We start from the raw sequence: 26,842 nt of genomic DNA, 5'->3' as shown, positions 1-26,842 counted from the left end.
CACTAAGATATTCATTCTGCGCCATAAGTGGGTTTTAGCTGCGCAGAGTAAAACTAGAAAAACACAGAGGGATGTCTTCAGAGCGCCCGTGGTCTCAAACAGCTTGTTTTCACATTTACCACAAGGTGAAGTGAATTTTGGCTCCTTTTGATCAGTCGAGTGGTTTTGCAGTTTGTGCAGTCGACAGTCGAGGGAAAAGAAGACATTTGCTGTGAAAACAGATACTGGCCAGTTCCTCTCACCTTCCCTCCTGTCCTTGTACAGTTATGGAGTCGAATAACTCCCAAGTGTTCACTGCTGTATGAACTGGACAGGACATATTTTTGCTTTATCTGCACTTTTTTTGTTTAATCTGCTCATGTTCTTTTCGTTTTTTTCCCTAGTGACCTTTAATGATTTCATGGGCTTTAGCTGAATGGTACTTTCTTGTGTTATTTATTTATTCTTCTGTTCTGAATCCATATTTCTGAGTAAAGTTAAACTGTGTCTGCCTTGAGCTGAATACTCATCAATGGGTGGCGTATTTCATACAACAAGCGCATCTTTAAAATGTGTTTTACATGAAGCTTTAGATTACTGAGGAAAGCAAAGACACAGCTGGGTGGATTTCTCTGTGACCTGGAGTTTATCAGTCGTGAAGCGTAAACGTGCGAGTCAGCAGCAATAATAATGGTTTGCATTTATACAGCGCTTTTCGAGACCCTCAAAGCACTTTACAATTCCACTATTCATTCACTCTCACATTCACACACTGATGGAGGCAGCTACAGTTGTAGCCACAGCTGCCCTGGAGCAGACTGACAGAAGCGAGGCTGCCAGGGACACAACGACCAAGACAGACAGAGCAGGGGATCGAACCGGTAACCTTCCGGTTACATGATGAGCTTCCCAACCCCCTGAACCCCGGCAACTCACTTTCAGCATCTTTTCTGTCGAGAGCATCATCGGGCAACTTCTTCAGGTAGTCTTTGAGCAAGAGCTCATAGCGAGGAATCCTTTGGACTGGCTCTAACATGTGGTGCTGCAACGTCAGATTCCCACACACATCCTGTTTCTGTTGGTTGAAACAAAAAAACAAAACTTTAACTGATTAATTCAGAAAGAAGACTTGTTAAATTTTGGCTAAAACTCCCAAAATTCCTGACAAAACTATATAAAACCCAAATAATCTTTAGATATGTGTGATTGGATGTTCTTTTCCAATACATGCTGTTGAAAAAATGTAAAAACAGAAAAAAAAGGAGCAGAGAGAAACCTGTATATTCTGAACGACACTCTTAAATTGTGACGATCGCTGCGTCCAGGTGTTGACCAAGTCCATGGCCCGGTCAAAATTCTTCACATACTCTCCATACATCTTCATGAATGGAGCCAGTTTCTGGAGGATGTCTCCGATGCGTGGTTTGTTTTCCCTAAAGCAAGAACATGCAAACAAACGGATGATTCCAAAACAAATTTCCACGCCAAGGTTTATATCAAAAGATTGTTGCAGTGTTTTAATTAAATGCAGATTAGTTACTTCTTCATGCAAATGTATAGACAGCTCTACAGATGCAAATACATCAAGTTGCAGCTTTGAGGGAAAATTCCCAAAGCCTATTGGGAAAAAGATCACACAGTTTCCTACTAAAGCAGGGAGGAGGTAATTAAAGGGTTGCTTTAGCAGATTCATTTCACAGATCCATGTTAGAACCAAGAGAGGCTGCACAAGCATAAATACTATAATACTGGGGGCAATTACATCACTCATAAAGAGACACAAACAAAGGCTCATAACTAATGAGAGTAATCTCAAGAATTTTATTGGGGCATTACAGAAATTAATCCTCCTTATGAATTTTCTTCCTAAGGTGCACTTTTCTGACTTGATGTCCTTTGTTTTGTTTGTTTTTTTCAAGTTTATTTCAGCCAATAAATTTTAATGAGTTAATGTGAGGGGAGCCATTATGTGACAGGTCTCCAGAGGAGTCATTATCTACCAAGGGTGGCTGATGTTGGCATAATATCACAGACTGGAAGCAGATTTCCTGCTTATTGTGGGAAAAAAGGAGAAAAAAAATACCCTCAACCTGTAAGTCTTTATGAGACGCATAAATACACACAAGCTAAAATCAGACACCGCTGAAAACCTGACAATAATGACCCCCAACGGCTCATCTCTTCACACCGATACTTAAGGAAAGCCACCGAAATGCCGAGTGTTTAGTCCTCACCATTCATCAGTAATCCGTGTCTTGAGCTCAGGGAGCAGGAACTTATCGTGAAAGCAGTAGATAGAAGAGATGTTGGAGAAGATCCCAGTAATGACGTCCTGAGGGATTCCAGCCTCGGTGAGCTTTGTGCAAAATACCTGCAGAGAAGATATTTGTATATAAAAACTCACGCTAAGAACACAACTCGACTCAGCTCGGCTCTGTTTAAGTAACAGGTATGTAAGCTCAGGCAGAAAAATGTCCGTGTTGTCATATGTATATCTAAGTGTGAATGACATCAAGCTAAGATTACTTTTCTGCAGATCTGCTAAAAACCAGATAAACTACACTATATAATCTAAACTTTACTGATGCTTTTTCACGCCTGGAGCACCAACTCGCTGAAGATGATTTAGTAGGCCAAGGTAAACGGCTATTAATGCGGTGGGTTTGTGGGTATTTAAATGTTTAGTATGTAGAAGGAAGGAAGGAAGAAGAAGAAATAAGGAACAAAAGGTCTAATGAATGATGTCATAGAATGCATGATGAGGAATGTAGTATTCAAAGGTTGGGGAGGTTGACTGTTGGTTGTACATAGACACGCGCTGTAAACTTCCAGGTTTGAGAAGTGAAGTTGATGTGGGAGTGCCAGCAGGCAACTGCATGCAAAATCTCAGGATATCTATATTGCGCTTATTCTCTTGTGTGTTTTTAAACTTTGTGGAAATGTGACACTCAATGACTGACGAATCAATAATTGACTATCAATACTGTTGGCTTAAAAATGTTTCTGTCCAATTAAGCACTATTACAGATCGACTGATTTCACTGGGGGAGCATCAGCGACAGATTCTTTATGTGCAGGTTCAGCTTAATAATCGAGCACATCATTCGCCATGACGCTTGTAATAAAGTCCAAATCACTGCATCCAGTTTTGCTTCCTTGACAATCGCAGTAACCGGTATGCACTGATGTATCCACGGAAACAAGTTTCATGTGAAAGTTGTAAGACAAAAACAGGAAGTTAACCATAAAAGCGTTCTGCCTTCAGTAACAAATAAACCATAGCTGCTCTGTGATAGGGCAGAGATCGTCAACTCTACCACATGAGCTCAACAAAGAGGAAGGCGACTTAACCACTGGCAGTGAGCACTCGTCATAGATGCGACACCACGCTGCAGGTAGAGAAAAAACTGCAGATACACAAAGAAGCCAAGAGTGTGAGGTCTAACTGGGTGATAAAAATTAAGAGCCGCAATGACTGGTTTGCGACTGAACATCAGCCAAGTATTTTGTGTTCCTGAGGTCCTTTCACTTCATTATTTTAAGTTACGTTAATATAGAACATCTCTGGGTTTTAGATTGGCCAGTGCAAACTGGCACAAAGGCTTATTTTATAGAGGAGATTGTCCAATAGATTAATCTAGAAAATAACCTTGTAAAATTAGAAGCTGGGCAGAAGTCAAGTAAGTAAGTAAGATCACTGAGTTCACATCTTTTTTTTTTTTTTAACAGCGCGATTTATCAAAAGTCTCTTCTGAAGTTCTAAATGTTTTCTCTGAAAGAACACAAACTATATTCACTGGTAGATACAAAATATGATTTTTTTAAACGACCAAGGGTAGACAGCTATATCAAAAAATAGCTGTCTAGTCATAAATAGAGCCAAGGGTCAGGAAACACACGCTCTGTTCACAGAATTTAGACAGAAATATAGATCACTGCGTGGTTTGCAACACACGACAACCTACGTGCCTCCTTTAACAAACACACACACGATGCACACTCAGGCTTGCGGTGACGAAGCACTCTTTATGTTGGACATTCATAAATATAGTCCACATGCACACAAACAGAGGTGCATTACATCTTACAAGATAGCACTTAGAGCGCTCTAAGTAATCAAGCCAGCAGAGGGTTGGTGTATAGTGGATCTCAATCCCAGCATTAATCCAGATTAGCTGTAATCTCAATCGCTAGCAACACTAGCACTACTAGGCAACAGAAAATTGAACCGGATACAAGAAAAACCTCGCACAAAGCCAGTAACAGATAAAGAGACACATACGAAAGGAAAGCATTACCTGGTCGAGGAGATTGAGTCGTTTCACGTAGGCCTCTTCAGTTTGGAGAAGCTCTTTGGCAATATTCAGGAGTTTCTGAGCTTCTGAGCACTGAGGGGAAACAGAAAAGCAGCAAAAGATTACATCTAAGGCAAAAGAAGACAAACATACACGCCAACTCCACCATATTTGAGAAGTTTTCAGACAGTAGTCAGAGGTGAAAGAAAGCTGACACCTTGTGCTTTAAGTTATAAATAATAATGTGACAAAAACATACGTTCAAAGATCATTATCTATATTGATCTTTGCAATATAATGTGATATAATTCACCACAGCCACCCAACAGGTTACACTGCACAGCTACTGCCAGAGAAGCATTTTTATTCAGTGTTAAAGTAACCACTGTTACTACTTCCTACCTGAATAACCTTTATGTTACACTTTCTGTAAACACTAAACAACATTCGTAATATATAGTTGTATTTATTTATTCATTCTTACCCTTTTTTACCCCGCAGTTATTCACTGTGCTTTTTGTATGAAACCACTAACATGGGATAGCTGCTCTCTTTTTAGCACACAAACACGTGCATCGGCTTTATAACCAAACTGTGTGGCAGAGAGAGACCAATTATTGAGTTCCTTAAAATTCAAATATCTGTGTTACTTCTTCATTTAAAGTTTAACCTCACGTGAGTGTGACACTAGGATTCCATTTTCACATCCATGTGGTAAAGGGAGAAACATCCTTTGTGCTCACCTTTAGTATCAATTCGCGACATGTACATACACGATTATTTTGTCACATCACTGCCGCTTACGTCCCAACGTTCAAAACACTACTAGGCGATACGGAAACTCAAACCCCGTGTTTGTCTCACCATGTGTCACCCCTGTGATGACCGGTGAGGGTGTAACCCACCTCACACCCAGTTCCTGCTGGAGCTGTTGCAGCACCCCTACAGCCTTTGAAGCATCAACAGATAGAGCTCATGGCTGGCTTGATGAGAAGTAGCAGCAATGCTTGTAGGAAAAACAGAAGTGTCTGAAGGGGATCTTGGACTTATGTAAAAGCCCAAAATATTTATGCTTGTGGCTGAGGCAACTATCAGCAGCGTCTGCAGCAGATTACTGTAAACTGACATTCAGAATGTGTTATTTTAGTCACTGGTTTAGTTCAACAGCAGTAAATTATGAGATGTGCTAATAGCTGCTGCGGTGAAATTGAAGAGCCCGGTTTCCTCTCTCTTTCGCTTTGACTTGATGAGATGAAATGACATAAAAACACTGCAGTAGTTCATCCTTGTATCACTGGTTCAACACACACTGAGGTCACAAAACACTTAGCCTATTGCGACAATGCGGGTTTTGCAATAGCTGTCTTCAAATTAAAACAAGCAGCATCACATTCATTTAAGCCGAACCCAAACCTGAGCTTAACCAAGTCTTGATGTAAAAATTATAGAATTTGTGCTATGGGGAGTCGTTTTTTGCCTCCCAGATTGTGACTGTGCAAAAAAACCTGAAACCTTGACCCTGCAGTAAAGGGATCTTAAAGCTTTGTTCTCGCTGATGGATGAAAATACTCCTACTCATAAAGCAGGAAGGAATACTGAATCGGTTAGTATAAAAATGATGTTGCACATGTGGTATGTCCTTCACAGTCACCATCAGAGCAGCTCCATCCTTCCAGCTGAGCTCCAGAGACATGGAGAATCAATACCAGTGTGCACTGAAGTTGTTTTGATGACCTAAGATCTCACTAAGATAATTCAGCTTGGGTTTTTCCATTAATATGTCACTCCTCTGTACTCTTACCCTGGCACAGATGGCAGGGGAAAACTCACCAGAGATTATGCTTTGTAAGGAAATCTAACAATGCCAAATATTACTATGTGAACAAAAGTGAAACTCAGTTTTCATTGTGTGCAAAGAAGAGGGCACACAAAGTCAGCAGAACTTGTTTTCAGTCACTCTTGCACCTCACAACACTAAAAAAAACCACATCCTCTGTCAAAAGGTTGTCATTATAGAGCCATCAGCATGTCAGCTGTGCTGTTAAGACACATTCATGTAGACACAGAAAGGCTAACAACCACACATGCACACACATAGATCAACACACCCTTCCTCTGCACAGCGATGCTGGGATCAGGAAGCGCTGAAGAGCACAGATACCTTTTCCCCAAAAGGCTGCGGGTGTGGGCAGATAGTTCATGTTTTACAGTACTGAGGGGAACAACTACTGCTGACATTCATGAGTGCAATGCCACATAAATCTACTGTCTTAAAACACTCCTATCGGTTCCTAATGTCTAACATTTCTGGACTTAGCCCGAGTAGGAGTCATTGGACAGCTTCGTCTGTCATCACCTTCACGATCACTTCTTCTTTTCCAATATTAGTATATTTCATGTCTGTGATACTGTTGTACTATGATACTTTCACAAGCTGCTGGATAGAACAGGAAGCACTGACCACACATTTAGACCACAAGGAAGGGTATGAGAACTATCTGAGGTACCTGTGTTGTTTACAATCGATACTGTACTGGGACACAAGTGAAGAAGAGGAGAAAGCTGACATTTTAGATCAACTGTAGGAACACTCTGTCTGTGCAGTCTTTGATCTGGCAATCAAAACATGCTTTTGTTACTGCTCTTGGGCAGCTATTCAGCTTTTTTAAAATATGTAACACAAGAGTCCCTTTTAGCTACAGCTCAAGTCATTTGTGACTGGCAAACTGAGGCTGTAATAGCATCTAACGTTTCATGCAGAAGTATTCTTTGAAAGTGTTCACCGAGGCTCAGATAATTATAGACACACGCTACTTTTTTCCATTACACGAACGGCAGGCTGAGATGAAGCTTTTAAACTCGTGGGACGTGTGCTTCGATTTCAACAAGCTATCAGAATTCCTCAAAATTACCACACATCACCTGAACTGAACGGTGGAGGCTGTAGCGAGCCGGTGTCTGTATTCAGACTTAAAGTTACGGTCTTTGGTACGTGTGTTTATGACCTGCTGATGGTGAGCGAGGGAGGTACTCACTTTCTGCGCCTCCGAGTGTGTATCTGTGAGATACCCGATCTGTGTGTCTGTCAGAGAGTGTATCTCCCCACTGCTCCCCTCATCTAAGTCACTGTCCTCATCCTGCGTTGAGTCTCGCTTGTTGTCCAGTGTAACGCAGCAGGACACACTCTCTGTCTCAGTGACGCTGTCGTAATTATCCTCCTCGTCAATGACATCCTCATTAGGGAACACCTCCCCTTCCACGGTGCACGACGGGCTGTCAATGCCACTGTCCCGGTTGGGAATCTTCCCGTTCTGCTCTGAGGAGTCCGGATTGTCCAGAAGTTTGTGGGATGAACCTTCATCCCGCCCCACGTCATTGAGGCAGCCATCGTTCTGTGTGATGTCATTCACTGCACAGCTATCCATCACAGGATCACCGGTGCCGTCGATGCGCATGGAAGCCAGACGCGAGAGATCAGTCTCGTCGTCAGTCCGTTCAAAGTTGCCAAGCGCAGGTTTATCCACAGGGAAGGAGTCTCCTGCAACCTTTGCCGTGGTGTCCTGGCTGCAGGAAGTGATATCTGGTGCACTGTCCATTCTCAGACACAGCTGCAGCTGTGAGCGTGGAAGCACCCCAAGGATGGGGACCCTGGAAAAATAAAAACAAAGAAAAACTTAGTATCACATCACCTTTACAGATGTGTATTACATCAAGGATCAATACTTGGGGCTGCACAGCAAAACTTTAATTTCTTGTTTCCTTGTATCTACGTCTCACTGAAAAACCAGCCCACATCTTAAACTGCTACAAAAAAAAAAAAAGGCTAACCTGAAACTTCTTTTAGAAGACAAACGATAAATCTGCCAAACTAACCGGTCTCAGTCTAAAGCCAACAGTCTACATTTCTCAGCTTACCTTGAATTTTCAAACCTCTCAATCAGCAGCCCAACTTTCTGTGCCTCTCTCTGCGGCTGTGCTCCCTGGCCAGGAGGGGTTAGCGTAGGCTTTGGTTTAGGTGGAAGAGGGGGTGCTGGCAGAGGCCTGGAGGGTGCCGGTGGGATCCTCTTAGGTTTCTTGTCTTGCCCAAGGGCGAGCAGGTGCGCAGGTTTAGGGGGCACTACAGATGCGCGAGTCCAGACAAAACAAGAAAAGCAGAGCAAAAGAGAAGCATGAGGCTCCAGACAAGAACAAAAGCAATCAGGTAACAGGAATAAATCCAAGGGAGAAAACCTCCATAGCTGTGTCGCTGGTTCACTTAGTAAAAACTTGAGATAAAACACAGAAAATACAAAAAAAAAAGTCAGAAGAGACAGAAACGTAGCAGCGCAGTGGGGCAGGACGAAATCAACTCTGAGCGTCAGCGATCTGCAACTTCCTTATTTCTGAACAGGATGCTGAGAGCATGTGCGTAAGCCATTGTGGCTCAAGAAAGATGAGAAAAGAAGAAGGAAAAAAAAAGCAAGTGCAAAAATGACAGTGCTCTCTTAAAAATATATGCTACACTTAATAAACACTTACATTATAGGCCAACTTTACTGACATATCTGAATTTTTTTTCATACATTTCATTTTAGGAAGCATTTTTGTCAGAAACCAGGAAATGTGCTGATATGTTACAGTTGTTAATTTCAGCACTTCCTCCATCTGTGTGGGCCACTGCTGATTAGAAAGGAGCAGACTTTTCTTTATGCAGTAGTAACAGTGCATGTGTTTATGTGCGGTGAGCTGTCTCCTGAGGATGATAACATATAAAGATGTTTCAGTTTCATCAGTTCATCAGAAAGGCAACAACTTTACTTTATATACTTCTTTTTCAGCCAATATTGAGTATGTTAAATAAAAGTAAGGAGTAAGCATTTTATGTATGAGTGGGAAACAGAGGATACAGCATCACCAACAAACAGTTGGACAACCAGTTAAACTGTAAATTAATGAATGTTTGCAAATTAATTTTTTAATTAATAGTTTAACTGATCCATTATTTTAAACCATTATTATTAATGTTGTTCACTGTAGCTGCAAAAAAACTCACAACGTTTGTAAAGAGCAATCCAATAAAAAAGGGCGAAAAAAGAAAAAAGGGAAAGTGCTACTTGCTTCTGCCATATAATTCATCAGTTAAGTGATTCAGCATGTTCTGCACCACCAAAGCTTTTAGGCCAGAGAGATCTACGTCCAGTTTTAGATTCTTCTCTGCTCAAAAACTGACAGAATTACGACTTCCCTTTCAATTCAATTCTCCCTCCCGTTGGATTAGCTCGGAGATGTCAGTGAGGAAGTTCATCCTGTCAGGTGGGAAGTACTGTATGCATTCAAATAGAGTACCAGAAACTGTAATTGTGCCCAAGTAGCTCATAAGTCAGGCGAATGACAGTCAAAGCACAGTACGACTAGTTCTATTTGCTAAACCTCTTTAATATCGCTTGCATTTTTAAAAAAACAAAACATGTATTATATTTACACTTTTATGTGCAGACAAGTACATGGAATAATATGTTTTGACTCTTCATCAGCTAACTGATATTTGATTTCAAGCAGCTTTAAAGCAAGAATATGAAATGTAAACAGGTTTGAAACTCCTAGCCAGCAAATCTGGTGTTAACCCATGAACCTCTGAGCTGTGTGTGACTGTTTTCAGCACTGCAGTCCAAGTTCAGCCATTTTCAGCCAATGATCTTTACCACCAGTATCAATTCATGAAAAAATGAGAGGATCTTGAAATATCAAAGGTATTCTAAAGGGCGGCTGTGGCGCTTTATAAAACCTTGTTTTTTCCTTGATCAGAAATCTTTCCTGATAAAAATGCTAATCAAATGATCAATTTTAAATGATCAGCAAGAATTTCTCTTGCCAAAACTTTGAATAGTTCAGAGCATTTTTAAAATTGGGGACAGGTCTGTGGTGTGTCCTAGTATGTTTCCCAGCGACTCCCTAAACACAACACATGTTCATATTTAGCATTCTTCAAATGGTGCCCGATCACAAACACTTGGGAGACACTGCCCTGCTTTACAGCAGCAGCAGCAGCTCTTGCAGAGGTGACCTACTGAGCACAGTGAGTGGCAGAGTGAGGTCAGGCAGCTGACGCGTCCCATGTTATAGAAAAGTGTTTTGTCAGAGCAGAATAAATCACGGCTCGATAGCAGGGGTCCAACCTTGCAGCACCTTTCAATTATAATGACAGCACCGATGTCAAAACTGGCCTTCAAGGGGCTGTGGTGTGTCACTGGATTTTTACCTTGAGGTTTCTGAGCGGTTAGTGTTCTGGGCGAGGTGGGGGGCTGAGGCCGCGGTTTGATTGGAGGCTTGTCGTGACATGGTCTGGGGGTCGGACCTTTCTTTATGAGCCTTGTAGAACACAGGTAGTCCACTGATCCACACTGGTACTGCAGAGGGGAGGCAGGGAGATCTATATATAGAGGAAAAGAAGAAAGACAATCTTAGGTATTGATCAATATAATAACACACATCTAAACACAAGGAATAATCCTGCGACAGCGATGCAGTGGTGCGTGGTGACTACTGCGGGTGAATGACCTTGCACTTGGTGTGCTCCACGGCGTCGCCCTCGGACAGATAGCATTGGGGCCAAAAGAAACTCTGCAGCATCAATCCTAATACAAGGCCTAAGGCAGCAGAGAGCTGCAGAGCCTGCAAATTGGTTTCTCTTCACACTCTCAGACCTGTAACTGACTGGATAAATCTAATTTTCTGTCGATGCTGACTGGACATACATTGTGCACTTTTTAAAGCAGCTAAGTGACTTCCAAGACCCTCAATGTTATCAGTTTTTGTTTATCTCAACAAAGTCAATCAAATCAAAAATGGAAGGATTTCATCTAAAGTTTTATATTTTAAAAAAAAAGTCACAAATATTTCTAAAATAGCTGGGCCCTGTGCGTGTTTAGCACTATGGTTACTTCAGCTGCAGGTTTTTGTGCAACAGTGCATTTTTAAGCCACAAGAGCAATGTATTTGGGTGCCACATCGACATGGTTTGAGTTCTGTGGTGCTCTGTGTGGCTTTAGCTATATAGGCATGTATTTTTACATTTACATATAGTTAACTGTTAACTGTCAGGTCGCTTTTGGCCTTTTGTTAGATGTGAAGAGCAAAATGTTTCCTTTACACTTTCACAAATCCATCGGGATCATCAATTTGCCTTTAAAACTTCAAAATGCAAAATACACGATGCAAAAAATCTTTAAAGGACGAGGTGGTAATGTTATCACACATACACACATATTTCCATTACATTTTGACAAAGATATGCTATGAATGCCAACTCTTTGAAGTCCAGTCAAGAGAGAAGAAACAGAGTGTTTGCACTGCTATTGTTTGCGAGCGTGCATTTGTCTGTACCATATGCACTCTACGAGGTTTCATTTGAACATACCACAACAGCCTTTTTTGCGCCGTTATTATCGGAAGGGGGACAAAAAGTGCAGCCCCAGAGTAGATTATGATAATAGCTATGCATACTACAGCCACACAGCTCTGTTCCTTCAGGCTCATGGATTCGATCAAGTCACACCAACTTTTGCTCGACTGGATTACAGCCTAAAATTGCACCGAGCCCCCACAAGAGCCTTGGCACATCTAATTTGGTGTTTTTCAGCTGCGCTTCAGGCAGTGGAAGGAAAAAAATTCTGTCAGTAATGAGTCCTGTTATGCTGTCTGCCTCATGTGGCACACTGCAGGTGTTCCCACCATCTTTGCACCAGTGGAATAAGAGCAGGGCAGGGGGAACAAAGCAAACAGCTCCCTCAGCTCCGTACAATAGATGGAGAACACGTTTTCCACACTGAGGACTGCGGATCAGTGCCTACAGTAGGTAGATTTTGAATTTAGTTAGACTATCTTTGCATCCGGTCCCTGGCAAAAGAAAAACTGCAGGCCCTTCACAGTGGTTTCAGCTAATGCCATCTCTAAATCAGAGATGACTTGCGGGCTGAGTCAGAGGAAAAGTCCTTCAGCCAAATAACTGCCTGATGAAGAACACTTTGACCCAAGACTGGCTGTGGTCTTTGCTGGGAAAAATAAACAACAGTGCAAGACAGAGGCATAAGGGCCGGTGCCTATGGAAACTCAGTGTAGCTATGGTTACCTGAGAGCCAAACCTGGCCCTCATGTCAAACTGCTTAACACCGAAAGAAACTTGACAACACAGCAGAGCGAGTAAGGAGCTGACACTCACGTTTTTTTTCCTTAATTAAAATCTCACAAACCTCACATGAGTACACAGGAAAATATGTAAGCAAATTCATTCAGTCTAATTATATCACATAACAGTGTTCAAGCCATTACTAAAACAAATACTTAGAATATAAAGGAACACACAAACAGCCAAGAGTGCCATAAATACATTACCTTGCGTCCTATCTTTCCGTGTCAGATATCCAAAGTCCAAAGAGCAACTGAATGTAAAAGTCATCCACACAGCAGTGTTTAAACCAAAATAAATCCTGCCCTCCCAGTTTTCCGGAGTGCCGTGTGTGTGTGTGTGCGCGCACGCAACTGAGACTACTCTTTGTGGCCAACAAACACAGACATACACACCCTAACCAGCCCTTTAAAAGCCCAAACCTGCATTATACCAAAACACGCACAGTCACCTGTCCTTTCCCAGTGGTGTTAGAGGACCTGCACCTGTTTGCTCACCTGACAAACCTGATACTAACAGCTCCTCCCGGGGCCAAAATGACATGATTATGTGTCACTGTGGAATCCCGGAATCTCAGCATATAATCTTACAGTTTGCCCACAACACAGGAAACTTTGCCCACAGCGCACAACTCGAAAGACAAGGGTTAGAGTTAGATAATCAACAAAATCGCCTTTTTGAGGCAGTCACCTAATTGATTTGGACTCAAGAGACAATATTAATAATGTATCTATCTAATTTAGTGAGAACTTTGTAAAAACACAAAGGAGAATAATGAGCTCATTAATTTCCTTTGCTCCCCACACAGTAACTGAAGAATAAATGAACAGCACGATTAGAAAGAAATTATATGAGAACATTATTACTGCTACACCCTGAAGGCTGTGCGTTAACATGGCAACCTGTCCCAGCAAAACCAACAATTAGTCACTGTAAATCTTACCTGTTCTTTCATGGTTGTGATGTAATGCAATCTCAGCTTAGGACTGTGAGGACTTTGAGTTGTAACTTCAAAATACTGCTTCACAGTATACACCTACACAAAGTTAATGGTTGCCGTGTACCTTATACACAGAAATATTCGGATACCTTTAGGTACGTATACTGACACTTTGATTTTAATCAGCAGGAAGCATGTAAGCGTCCGGGATTGTGATGCTATCATGAGAGAAAAACCTAAGGAATGTATTTCTTGTATTAGCACGTCACAGCAATGTGTATCAGTCTTTGTTTGATTGCTTTTGCCTTTTGTGTAGTTAGATTGTCTCTGTTGTATGACAATTAATCAAATTATGAGTCTTAAGGTGTGTTTACAACGTTAAGTAAACAAGGTCAAGAATCAATGCAAGCTTTCAATATTTGCTTTTAATGCTCAATGCTGCAGACATATTTCTTTTCAATACCGAATAACATGGATACAAATCTGGTGACTGTTAAGTTACATACAGGAGATGTAGGTTGACCGTAGCACATGAAACAAATTCAAATGGAGACCGTAACATTGTATTCTCAGGTGGATGATGAAATGAACATAATGTATAAGAAAGTAACAGAAAATTGGGATTTAAAATAAATTAATAAAAAAAACATAGATGTTAATCATCGCTGTACATGCGACATTTCTAGTTTTTGTCACAATTTTCAGTTTAACTACCACCTTACAAGCAGTCGGGGGGTGTTTGCAGATAAGCTGGGATCTTCTGTGTAAACTACAGCCACTGTGACAATATGCTAGCAACTAAAGCAATCAGGAGGATTGTAGCAGCCTCTTTGTGACCTTTTTTTACCTAGCAACTGCTAGCAAACTCCAGCAACCACTCAGCAAATTGTCTGTGGACAAACATTTTTATCCAACATCCAGTGGTTGCCACGGGGTAGCCGACAGGTCATTAGGCCTGTACGGCTGAAGCCTTAAACTTCCAAACTTTCTCTAAGTTCTAATTTTCAGACTTAAAAAGATAAAATAAAATTACATATCTAATCAGACTAGGCCACATCAGTAGAATGAGTTAGTATGCAAAGTGAGAAACAGTGGGGCAAAGATGGTTTAGCTGAGGGACACTACATTTTGCTATTTGCTTTGTTATCAACAACTGATGATGCGATGCTTTGAGCATTTTAAAAGTTGCATGGCAGCAAAATTTAATGATTTTGAGTTGGACTTGTACCTTTCAAGCTGTGTCTCTGTCTCCCTAGTTGGGTGTGAGCACAAACCGTAGTATAATGTGCTAGATGTGCTCATTTTCACCAGGGATACTGAGATTAGTACAGAAGCTTGTTTCCACCACTGAAAACAAAAAACAGAGCAAAACATTTTCTTTACTCTCCATAAATCAAACCTTCGAGATAGACATCTCAAATTTTCACCGTGCTAATTCAAAGTTCCGAGAAAATAACTCATAACTCTCTCCTCTCTCCATTTTCCCCAGACCCCAAGACACTCAGGTTCAAAATATACACAAACACGCACAAGGAAAATGCACAGACGTAGCTACCCTGTCAATCACCTTCAGCCCCGAGGCGACCCCCACAGAGTCATTTATTACCCATCATCCCAGAGATGGATCGCTCACAGTCAGCAGAGTCTCCCCACTCAGACAGCTACTCAATCAGCTCTCCTGTCCACAAAGCAACCCTGGGTAAGGAAGAGCTGACAGCGCCACTCTGATAACTTCAACCAACCACCCGCCCAGTTCCCCACCAAGACGTGGCAAGACATCCAGTTTGGGTGGTGTACCTCATTATTTCCTATGTCACCATCACATTTCTTAGCTTTTCTGCCTTCATTATACCCACTCTCTTCCTTTCCTTCTGTCTGTGTCTGTATAACTTTCTTTCACTGTCTCATTCAGAATAATACTGGTTTTATTTCCACCGTGTTACCCTGAACGACTCAGCCAGAGAGCAGCAAGCTCTCATTAAACGACTCTTAGATTTATAATGAACTTTGAGCCACAGAGCCACTTAAATTCTTGGCTTGGACAGGAACACATTGTCTTGTAGAAAAATAGCAAGGCTAAGAAAACAAAGGAATTTTGCTTTGTCTCATTTCTCCCTCTGCCATACCAATATGTGCTATGACCTTGATCTACTTTTCAGAAATCAACTTAATCATTAAAAAAAAAAGAAACAAAGATAGATAGAAATGTATAGATGAAGACAGAATTTAAATACATGTTGCAGCTGGGACACAGAGGGACTGAAATAAAGAAGGTGACATGTTCAAAAAAGAAAATTAAAGCTATAAATAACTATAAAAAAAGTATTTACTTTTCTAGATATAAGAAACTGGTTGAAACAACACTATAAAAGGATAAAAACCCAAATGTACAAACCAGGAAATTTAAAAAAAAAGCAGAGAGAGAAAATACTGGTGTGAGTATAACAGCAGCTGCCCTGGGATCGACAGTAGGGCAGATCTCAGTCTCTGACAATCACACAGTAACGAGGGCCCAATTCTATTTTCACCACAGGCTTTATTAACCCACACACATCTCCACATGCACGCAGTCATACACACACAAAAGTACACAAGGATCAACAGCTATCCAATCATATACAGCAGCATCTGGCTACAGCTTAAAAATCTATATTCATCTTCTCCTCATCATGCTCTGTAATGAGAAACAATCACATTTTCTTTGTCAACCCATCAGTTTTTTTAACCTACTGTAGAAAATATTTATTGTTTAACAATTAGCGGCACCCCAAGTTTCACTGGTATGGCATTAGGCACTGAGCTGAATTAGGTCAGTGGGCATAGCAGGCACAATGGCATGTCTCCCACACTAAGTGGGAAGATTTCAGCAGCTCCCACAGATTGTGATTTTCTGGGATGAGAAGACAGAGAGGCTGAGAGGTTAGAAAAAGGTTCAGCAGGCAACGGATTGCTAGAAGATGTTAAAGTCATAGCCTCATAATCTAAGAGTAAAACTCACAAAGCAGTAATGAATTGGTTCCTATATTGTGCTTTTCTAGTTGACCACTCAAGGCACTTTCATACAATAAATCTTCTTTGCCCGAGTGCTATCTTTCTAAGATTCACACTCCAATGAATGAGGTCCAGTGTCTACCCGAAGGACAAGTTGGCATGCAGAGTAGAATGGCCAGGGATTGAACCACTAACCCCTAGCTAGTAGATGACCTGGGTCACCCTCATCCTGGGTGAGCAAGCCTCACTTCCACTATGAACATAGCCACTGGACTTGATTTGATGTCTTGAGAGACAATTTGATGTCTCTTAAACCAAAGCAGGGGGAAATATATATCTATATAGATATCTATATCTATATATATATTAGGGCTGCCACGATTTGTCGACTAGTCACGATTACGTCGACTATCAAAATCGTCGACGACTGATTTAATAGTCGACGCGTCGTTTGAAACTTTGTACGATCACAAAAGACGCAGGAATAAGTGGCAGGATTTAAGAGTGTAATAACGGACTGAAACAGAAGATGGCAGCATTGCATGTACAAGGATGTCAGCTACCGTTAAACCCCGAAGAAGAAGAAGAAGCAGCTGTGTCCCAGAATTCATAGCGCGGCCCAGCGCAGTTTCCAACAATGGCGGCAGCTAGTTAGTTTTAATGTTACTCTTATTATTCTTTCTGGGTCACAAAATAAACGTTTAACATATTTTCAGGCGAGAATGTAGCTGGTAAACCTCAAATATCTGCTCAGTTTATCAGGACACCACATATTTTCAAAAGCGCTCCCACGTTTTCGGAGACATCTGTTACCCACTAGCTCGTTAGCGAGCCGGGGGCTAGGCTCACTAGCGCCGTGAGAACACCGGACTCCCCGCAAATCGTTTTCAAACCCACCGCCGTCTTTCGCTACTCAGGTTAAATATATATGAGTCACTTAGATAACTTAAAATGTTATTGTTTGGCTTTTTTTTTTTTTTAGTATTTTATTTGTTCCTGAGTAAATCAGTTTGTCTGAGATTAAAGTTATAGTTTTTACACAGCTGAATAAACGTCAAGCAGACAGCTGATTATCAGAAGTGTGAGATGCTCCAGAATATACTCCAGTGTCCTGTTATATTTTAGATAGCAAGGAGTTTATTAAACTTCACCGAAACAATCTGCAAATTTCATTAAAATTTAATAAACTATCATCTTGTCTTTATTTTTAGTTAGCACAGACCTTAAACACTTAAAGCTGTAAGCTAATGATAGTTATATAAGAGCAGATGCTGCTGGTGCAATAAGCTGTAGTTTTACATCTAATGGATGATGATCTGATTAGTCGACTAATCGCAAAAATAATCGGTGACTAGTCGACTATCAAAATAATCGTTTGTGGCAGCCCTAATATATATCTATATATATCTATATACCGGTAGATATATATAGATATAGATTAGTGCTGTCAAAATTATCGCGTTAATTGTTAAGATCAACGCGAAATGTTTAATGCATTAAAAAAATTTAACGCTGATTTTATTTTTTTTATTAATTTCCTGTAATCTAAGACCTTTAAATTCATGAGCACCTCTGGAGGAGGGGGCAACAGTGTGCTATGCTGGCGTTTGGCCTGACAGAAATGATTAGAAGAAGAAGAAGAAGTGACACCATGCTACTATCTAGCTAACACTAGCTAACACACGCAAGCATGGACGAGGGCGGACTTTTGGGTGGAAAGTTTCTCTTTAAGAAGTTGCCTGATGGCTTGTTGGACAAAACGAGAGTAAGATGCACAATTTGCAACGCTGAATTCAAGTACCACAGAAGCAGTTCATCACTGGCGTATCACCTGAGAGCAAAACACCCAACTGAATCCACCTCTACGGGACCTCGCCAGTCTACGCTTCAGGAGTATGGTGCTTGTGGACGAATAACAAAAAATGTGAGAGAAAAGGTAACCAATTCCTTGGTTGTTTGGATAGCTAAAAACTGCCGACCAGTTAGCATAGTAGAAGATGATGGACTGAGAGAAGTCATTCGTGCTGCATCAGGAGATGAGTGTTGCCCTCGAGAGGAACCATTGTGTCGAGACTGCACACTTTGTATGGGGACCAGAGGGCTCAGCAGTCCAGCAAGCTTGTGCAAGTAAGGAATGTCGCTCTCACCGGAGACCACTGGACTTCGGTGAACAACGATAATTACTTAAAATATAAAGAATAAAAAAATGTAATTGGAGCCAGGCTATTAATACAGTAATTGAGATTAATCGCAATTAATAACAGAAAATTGTGAGATTAGTTAGTTAATTTTTTTTAATCTATTGACAGCACTAATATAGATATATAGATATAGATATATATATAGATATATATAAATAGAGAGAGAGAGAGAGAGAGAGAGATATGCCTCTCATCATGCTTTAAAAAAAACAAAAAAACAAACTAAAACCTGAAACTGGCAATTGAGACCCTAAACGAATCAGTGCAGTGTTCACCATTATAACACATCAACTATGAAGTACATATATTTCCTTCAGGACTTCTATGCTATCTGATGATCTTGTTTTTGCCACCAGTAGAGTTGCCCCCTGCTGGGCATTAGAAGGAGTGCAGATTATTTGCACTTGGTTTCACTTTTCAAATATGGAGGGTAAATCCTTTATTTATACATTCTGTGCAGCATGCACAGAGCACTCAGAGATGTAAATATACTAAGAAAACAGGCCCATCTGTTTCCAGTTCCTGTAATTATACACTGTCACCAAGTGGAAAAAGCTAAACATAAACAAAGACTGAAGACTTAATATCGAAGTGGCATCCCAAACTAAATCAATCGTGCTTCCGTGTACCCTGAGAAATAAAAGAAGAGGCAACTGCTATCCCAACAATTGCCTTTATTATGGCTAATAATATCGCAAGATGGTCACAGTAAACTACTTGTGCTTTTAGTAGATGCACAGTTTTAATAAAGTGTTAATTTCTTTTTCAATTGGAAGGTATTCTGTCGTCTACAGTTGCAAGCAGAAAGAAAGTAAAACACGAGCCAGAGCTCCAGTAGTCATATTATTATGTATAAACATGTGCCTGAGTCTAACAGCATCCTTCATTTCCTGTTGTGTCCTTGAGAGCCAGTCTGAAGAAATGCTGAGGGTGAGATATGACACACTGACCTTTTTTGAACAGTGTGACTCAAGGCCAGCACAATCAGCAGTCATCTGTACCGATACGTGATAGTCACTGGAGAGCACTCAGACTTTACAGTAAGTAGCACAATGATGTGAGGACGTGACAAAGGGATGGTTAAAATTTTTCATCAAACATGTGATTTGACAGGACGGTTGCACGCCGGCCTCTCCATTTCACAGCTACTCCATGCTACGGCAAACACTCTACACAGACTTTTATGAGGCAGGGTGCAGAGAAACAAGCCTCTGTCTGACTGGATGCAGTGTGCTACTGTAGCCCAGAGCATTGCTGCAAAGAAAACAGCTACAGATTGGCAATTAGGGCAACGCACACACAGGAGAACAAGGGGGTTTACAAACCTGCCTGTGGAGATGACTGCCTAACTGTCCCAGAAACTACTGGAGCCTCACTGAAACCTACTGTAGCAGCTCTCAATGGGGGCTTTCACTGTGAAAAACAAAAACCAGGCTGGACTGTCTTCACAACAGTACAAGCAAGGTTTCACAGGAAAGCCCATCTTTTCCTCCCAGTTTAAGTATATTCGACGCATATTTACTGGTAGAGAAAATTTCAAGAGAAAAGAAAAATACTATTTCCAGTGCCGTGGGGGATGGGTAAGTCTTTACACATAGGTCTGCTCCTTGAGTCACCAGCACCTACAGTCGGAGAAAGCATTTTCAAATTCAATGATTCCCTATTTTACTAAGGCCACACTGTCTCGAGTATTGCTCATGTTAATCTTCTGGATCAAAGCTCGATCGCCCCTCATTCTGATTAAAGGTCTCTGAAGCATCAAATCATTGATTATTTGACCAGACATTGATACGTGGGATTAACCAATCATTGTGTTGGACAGGACCAGTCACAAACTGCTTCAACGGCTGACAGCACGATCGTTGAAATGATTGACTGCACGTCAATAAATGTTGAGCACAGTGTCACTTGCAGCAAGGAAAAGTATCCACCGTTTGCATTCACACCAACAAATGTGCAAACGTACACGTCAAAACATGCAGGCTGTTCTGCCCAGTCACTTAACTTTATAGAAACCCATCTGCAGTACGCACCACAAAATTAGTCTAACACTTAACTCATGTCAACACTGTTACCATTAAACTCTGATCTGCTAAGGTTTTACAGCAGGCTGCAAAGCTTTCCACTGCAGCCACAGAAACACCATCAGGGCCAACCAAAAACACAGCCGACCAAAACGTTGCCTTTCCCAAATAAAATGCAACACTCACACCTCACATTTCCACAGAATTACACCTTTGGAAAAGCCAGGCCCAACAAAACAACAGAAGGAAGTGGCGCATGCAGAGCTGGTTTACCGAAACCAGCTTTTCCAGCACGTATCATATTATGCACGTGTGTGATGGAAAAAACAAGTAAAAGCAGGAAATTAGAGTGAACAGGGGTCCACTATTTTTGTGTACCTAAATGCGTCCGTTATTCCCCATTGGCTATTTTAACTACTGAACAAACCACGGATGATGTGATTAAGCAAACACTGTCTGAAGGTATTTAGCCAGCCATCACCTCAAGGCACTTTAAATTTTAAGGTTGACCCAAAATAAAATACAGAGAAAACTACAACCATCAAACAACCCACTTTGGAGAAGCACTTGGTGATAGTGGGAAGGAAAAACTCTCTTCTAACAGGAAAAAACCTCAGGTAGCAGTCGGATGGGGGTGATGGGGAGAAGACAAGACAAAACACACTGTTGCCAGAGATTAATAATAACTAATGATTAGATGCCAAGTGGTGTAAAAACATTCTGGTAATTCTGTAAATTTATTTCATCTGGTTCGCAACATTGTGCCAAAATGTAACCATCGTTCCTTTCAAATCTTTCCAACACATGTATTTACATTTTACACACTGGGCCACAATCATATTACTGCTTTTTTGCCCCCTGTTACAGCCTCTGTTGTCAAAGTGATGCTGCACTAGTGGGTGAGGTGGAAGGGTGGCCACAACACCACCCTGCATCTGTTCCAGGCAGGATGGATGTCAGCATGCGGAGAGGAGTGTCTATCAGGCTGCTGACACATGAAGAGTCCCAGAGCGGGACATCCTTGCCCAGTACAGGTCAACCTGTTACCCATTCTGATTCATTCCTGGTTGGTCTAAGGGCTGGGTTGATGAAAAAGAAAGGATGCGGGCGTGGAGCTGGGTGTAAGCCTTATCCCCTCCCTGTGTGCTGTTCTTCTGTGCACACTGGACTCTTCCCAACATACACACACAGAGACAGAAAGGTCACCGCACATTCAACCCTGACACATCTTCTTTGACGTAAGAATCATTTTCAAAATGTCACTTGGCTCCTGAAAGGCAGCGTCAGCAACGGGATCTCTGGAGCAAGAAGGATCCGAGGCAAGCAGCTCCTGTCAGTCTGCCCGAACCTCGAACACAGTGCCTCACACTAGCTGGCTGCAATTTCTTACTCACTCAAATGTGAAAACTGAGAATACTTTTAAATGCCAATGAGAAAGAAGCCTAAATTAACATTTTTTGTGTGAGAAACCTTGCATGGAAATTTTAAAAAAATGAAAACAAGCTGAAGTTTGTCAAGGGCAGAAAAAGCTAAGACATGGGAGCGAGAAGCCAAGACACGCCAAGAGCCACAAGCAAACGAGTTCACACAGAAATGACTGTACAGGGAGAGGCCTGTTATAGAAACCAGGTGTACACTAGACAGACCAATAAAGGCTCCTGTTTCCTCTGTAATGGCTCCAGAATTTTTAACTTACAGCACAGCACTACAGTGCTCTGATCCGCATTCATTTACCCACACAGGAGACAGGAGGACCACTAGGACCAGCTTCTTGTACACTGAGCTGCTTAAACCCAAACAGAGATGCTGGCCTGCCGCTGCATGCGCACACTTTTCAAAGCTCTTGTAAATCGTTTACCAAGATTTTTGCTATAATCCAACTGACCCTCTGAGCCTATATTGATTTACAGATAACAGACTGTCTCCTTTGGCAATACAATCTGCAGTCCTTACAGTCTGCGTCGTGCTTAACATGCAAGTCATGAGCACACAAGACATCAAAGGATCGCTTCATGACCTTTATGTATACAAAATGCAAATCCAATTAAGGCTACAGCAAATGATTTTATAAGCTTAAATGTACTCATTATTTCCTGATTAACCCATTAACTCTTTAGCCTATAAAATCTCTCTACAACATCAAAAATCAACTTAGTTATTGTTCAGCTTCATTACTCAAATATAATCTCTGTAGACATTTCCACCATCAGCTTCCACTTGTTATATGTTCTCTTTAACATTAAGTATCTCTGTGCTGACAGGAAACAACAAACTACAATCCATAAGAGCTCCACACACTTGAAATGATCTACCCCTGATAGCTGTCATATTGTATATCCCATGACGGCTGGATAAATCAGAGCCTTTGTTAAATCTGTATAGAAAGAGCTGCAGAGAATCACCACTGCGTGCAGCAGGTAGCTCTAGCCCACCTTTCATCCGTCACGTCTGCTAAATGCTTTAGTTTTTCTGTCATGGGGTGTCTGAGGAGTGAGGCAAGGAATCATCGAAGACGGCCCAATTAGCGGGCTGCTGTTTCTGCAGCTTCCTGTGATTGACTGGCCAACATCAAAGATTAACCAGAGATGTATAAAACAACCCTTTTAAATAAAAAACAATGTTGATCTAAATTTTTAATATAAGATCAAAATAATCATTTCCACATTTCACTCACTTTATCTGGTGAGAAACATGAGTCAAGCCAAATGACATACAAAAATGGAAGATCAAAAAGAAAAGCTCACTGTCTTGAAAATTACCATTTATGGTAGCTCCCACACTTACTGCAACCATGAGTGCACAGGTACTGACTCTGCATTTTATGAGGAGACATTAACAACCCCCTCCGAAGTTAATATGGCAAGAAGGGATTCACCAAATCCCATAAAAATATTTTAAAAAGCTGTCTGCTAACAAACATCTATGCAAGCAAATGTGTATGTGTACCTTACATACACTCACACTATGCCTTGCAGGAGAAAATCATTAAATATCTCGTTACTGGCCTCTGGAAGCCATCTCATCCTTTCCACAGCAGTAGGAGACAACTACAAAGACAATTTAACACTGAAGCCTTTTGAGCTTTTTGAAATACCAGCAGGCCACAGTTAGAGGCAAGTGGCCTTTTCTCCTGAAGGAGGTCAGAGTAAAAGATGCAAATATTTCTCATAATTGAGTTTAACTAGGTTAGAATGTTGCTTGTTAATGTGTGCTTGTATGCAGTTTCTTTCTCTTCCTTCCTGTGTGATGCCAATGTCTTGTACAAAAACAACACACGCGCTTCAGTAGAGACAAGAGAGCGCCTAACACTTTCCGAGTGACTGCCCCGACCAAATGGAGAAGTAAAACACAAACGCACACAGGCATATGCACGCGAAGGAGCAAGGACACACATGATACTAGAAAGTAAAACGCTTGTGTCTCCTTACTTCCAACCTTAAGAATGTAAACAAACTTTTAAACTCAAAGTGAAATATCACACAGGAACTGAGCTTTATTTAGATGCCTTCATGACACTGACAGCAGTACACTGATCCACCCTTATCTGATCGCTTGAGGCTGATTCATATAATTATACATTACCAACACAGGAAATACCATCACCATCTAGACCCTAGGTGCCCCAGAATAAGAGGAAGTTGTGGGTATAATTACTAGGGTGATGAAGTACATTAATTAGGCTGACTGTTGAGCATGGCATTTGTGTGTGTGTGTGTGTGTGTGTGTGTGTGTGTGTGTGTGTGTGTGTTTTTCTGTTTGCGTGTGGTCTGGTCAGTGTCACCACAAGTTCTCCAGCATCTCTGACCAATATAAGGCGCTTCCTTCCTCTTGATTTGACCAATAAATGGAGGAAAAACCACAAGTATGATGCTGGATTTCCCAGCTCTGGGATAAATAAGGCAGGGCCTCATCTTTATCAGTTTACATCGACATGACACAGATTACATAATCAAATTTGCTTCACATTAGCTTCACTCCGGGACAGGGAAGAATTTCCAACAGGTGTACAGATGCAGAGATACAGAGATCAAATCTAATGACTTCCACAGAATGGCTGCCCTCACAGTTACAGACCCACCCCTGTATTAAATACTTGTGGACACTGTGGGCTGAAAACCTTTCCTTTGGCTTATTTCTAGAAGTAAACCTAACCAGACACAGGAAAATGGGTGAAACATGACTCACGACTTTTTCCACTGCCCAGGGGTTCTGAAATTTTGCCTTTCACACAAGGACACACTGTGTGTGTCTTTGTGCGTTGGCCTTGAGCAGTTTCTACATGTCAGCCTAACCATAAATATCAGCTTATGGTGCTCACAGCTCCTGTACGCAACCTGTATGTTTTTATTGCGTCAATGTCACAGAGGAGCAGATTTGGCTAGTTTTTACCTTTGACCAATCCTCAAGCAAATAAAAGAGGTATGCGTTGGTTTTAGTAAAGCATCGGCAGCTTTTGCAGTGAGACTGTGTTACTTTGAAAGCGCAGAGAATGACATAGAGACATTAACCTGGAAAGAAAATATAGCTGCTTTCACACATGAAGTTTGGATAACTTTCAGAGAATCAGGTCAGGATAGTTTTTAGTTTTTCTGAAATGTAGCACACAGCAGAAAATAGCACACTACAGGCCTATTTACACAACACTCAGTTTGGTTTAAACCCAGTCACACAGGCCAGTACAGAAGCCACCTGGCAACGACCGGTTGCTAGGTAAAAATAACTGGTTACAAGTGTTTTTAAATGGTTGCCAAGTGTGCCAAGCAAATCAGCATATTTGTAGAAACAGCGGGCAACCGTGGTAATCTGCTAGTGACCAAAGCAATTGCAAAGCGCTCCTCACTACAGCACCATATACCTCTTTGAGCCTAATTTCACCTAGCGATCGCCAACAACCTCCACCAACTCTAGACCTCTGTGACTGGGGTCTAAACCCAACCAAGTCAAAGTCTCCATCCCCATCTCCGACAACTTTCAGAGCCTTTCAGTTTCTTGTTTCTCTACTGACAGCAACATGAATTACAGGGAGTGAACCCTCATCCTTTGATCATTTCCTCACTTGTCTGCTCATTTTAGAAGTTCAAGCGTAAAACTAAAAGAATTCTAAATATACTTCTATAAATATGTACTGTTAAAATTGGCTTTCATTGCTATTTTGCCAACCTAATATGCAAAATTACCCACTTCAGGATTCCAGTACCTACCAAAGCTGAGATTCTACTTGTCTTACTTACACTTGAATACATCTAATCACCATGATTGCATTGATGAATGAAAAGCCTGTTTTTTGGACTAATACCACCACCAATCTAAGCGGATCAGACCACTCTGACACCACTCAAGCCTGTGGTGAGCCAGGAAATGTAAGCAGCTGTGCAACACTGTACTACAATACATACATGCCAGGCAGACTACATGGCTGCTTGGCTCAGCATCATCCCATTGATCTGGGTCAAGGGGTCGTTGATTAGACTGAGTGCGGCAGTCTCTAGGCAATGCCACAATGTCTGCCACACACTCAGCCTCAGCTCACACAGCTGCTACCAGTCGTCATAGAAACACTCAGACTCCCCTTTCCACAAGACACCTCCCCAGTAAGCTTAATTATATAGTTGCGCAAAAAAAGAAAGAAACTGAATACAAACAGAAACATATCAGTGGAAAATAACAGACATCATACACAAGGCGCTGTCTGGGCAATCTGTTAAGCTTTAATCATCTGGGAAATTATTGTCATGATGCCATGTAATGACATCACCGAGCTAGTAGTGGTCATCACTGTGTCACTTCATCCACTCCTTCAGCGAGCTTGTATTAACTGGAACTTGCCAAATTTTCAGCTGAAAAGTCATTTCAGAGAAAGTGATTCAAAAGGACAGTAATATGAAGTTGGCAGTGTTTGTCGCTCATTACATTATTCACCTCATATCACTTGTTTGAGAAGCCGGGGGGCTCATCTCGCACTCCTAATTACCCACTGCAGTTTGGATGAAAGAGAAAACCAAACAAACTCGAACTGAAAAACACACATATACTGCCTTGCTCTCTGAAAAAGCACTGCAGGGTATCCAAGAAGCAAGGCAGCAGAAATTCGCCCCCAATGTACGTACTCAATAAAACATGCAGTCTTGCATGTATATTTCAGAGGGCAGCGAGAATTAGCCCACATTCATCAGACAGCTAGAAGCCCACGCACCCAAACATAACCCAGACTGAGTTTTGGTTGGGAGGAAAACACATTAATTTTGTGA

The 26,842-nt window shown here is 41.4% G+C and overlaps 1 protein-coding gene across 2 annotated transcripts in view; it reads right to left on the bottom strand.

The window, feature by feature from the left end:
• The window catches only part of fgd (faciogenital dysplasia), a 52,914-nt gene that overhangs the window by 9,040 nt on the left and 17,032 nt on the right, over nucleotides 1–26,842 (bottom strand). For both annotated transcript variants that reach the window (XM_082518469.1, XM_082518470.1), the window contains exons 2-8: nucleotides 10,513–10,683; nucleotides 8,190–8,391; nucleotides 7,310–7,922; nucleotides 4,278–4,367; nucleotides 2,214–2,350; nucleotides 1,256–1,412; nucleotides 916–1,054 (exon numbers count right to left, since the gene is read on the bottom strand). In XM_082518469.1, coding sequence (XP_082374595.1) covers nucleotides 916–1,054; nucleotides 1,256–1,412; nucleotides 2,214–2,350; nucleotides 4,278–4,367; nucleotides 7,310–7,922; nucleotides 8,190–8,391; nucleotides 10,513–10,683 — 1,509 coding nt within the window. The remainder of the gene's footprint in view (nucleotides 1–915; nucleotides 1,055–1,255; nucleotides 1,413–2,213; nucleotides 2,351–4,277; nucleotides 4,368–7,309; nucleotides 7,923–8,189; nucleotides 8,392–10,512; nucleotides 10,684–26,842) is intronic.

The sequence above is a fragment of the Aulonocara stuartgranti genome, assembly GCF_965226115.1.
Source record: "Aulonocara stuartgranti genome assembly, chromosome: 20".
In the NCBI taxonomy this organism is placed as follows: domain Eukaryota; kingdom Metazoa; phylum Chordata; class Actinopteri; order Cichliformes; family Cichlidae; genus Aulonocara; species Aulonocara stuartgranti.
Note: the sequence above shows the minus strand (reverse complement) of the source record. Positions and strands in the feature narration are given on the sequence as shown.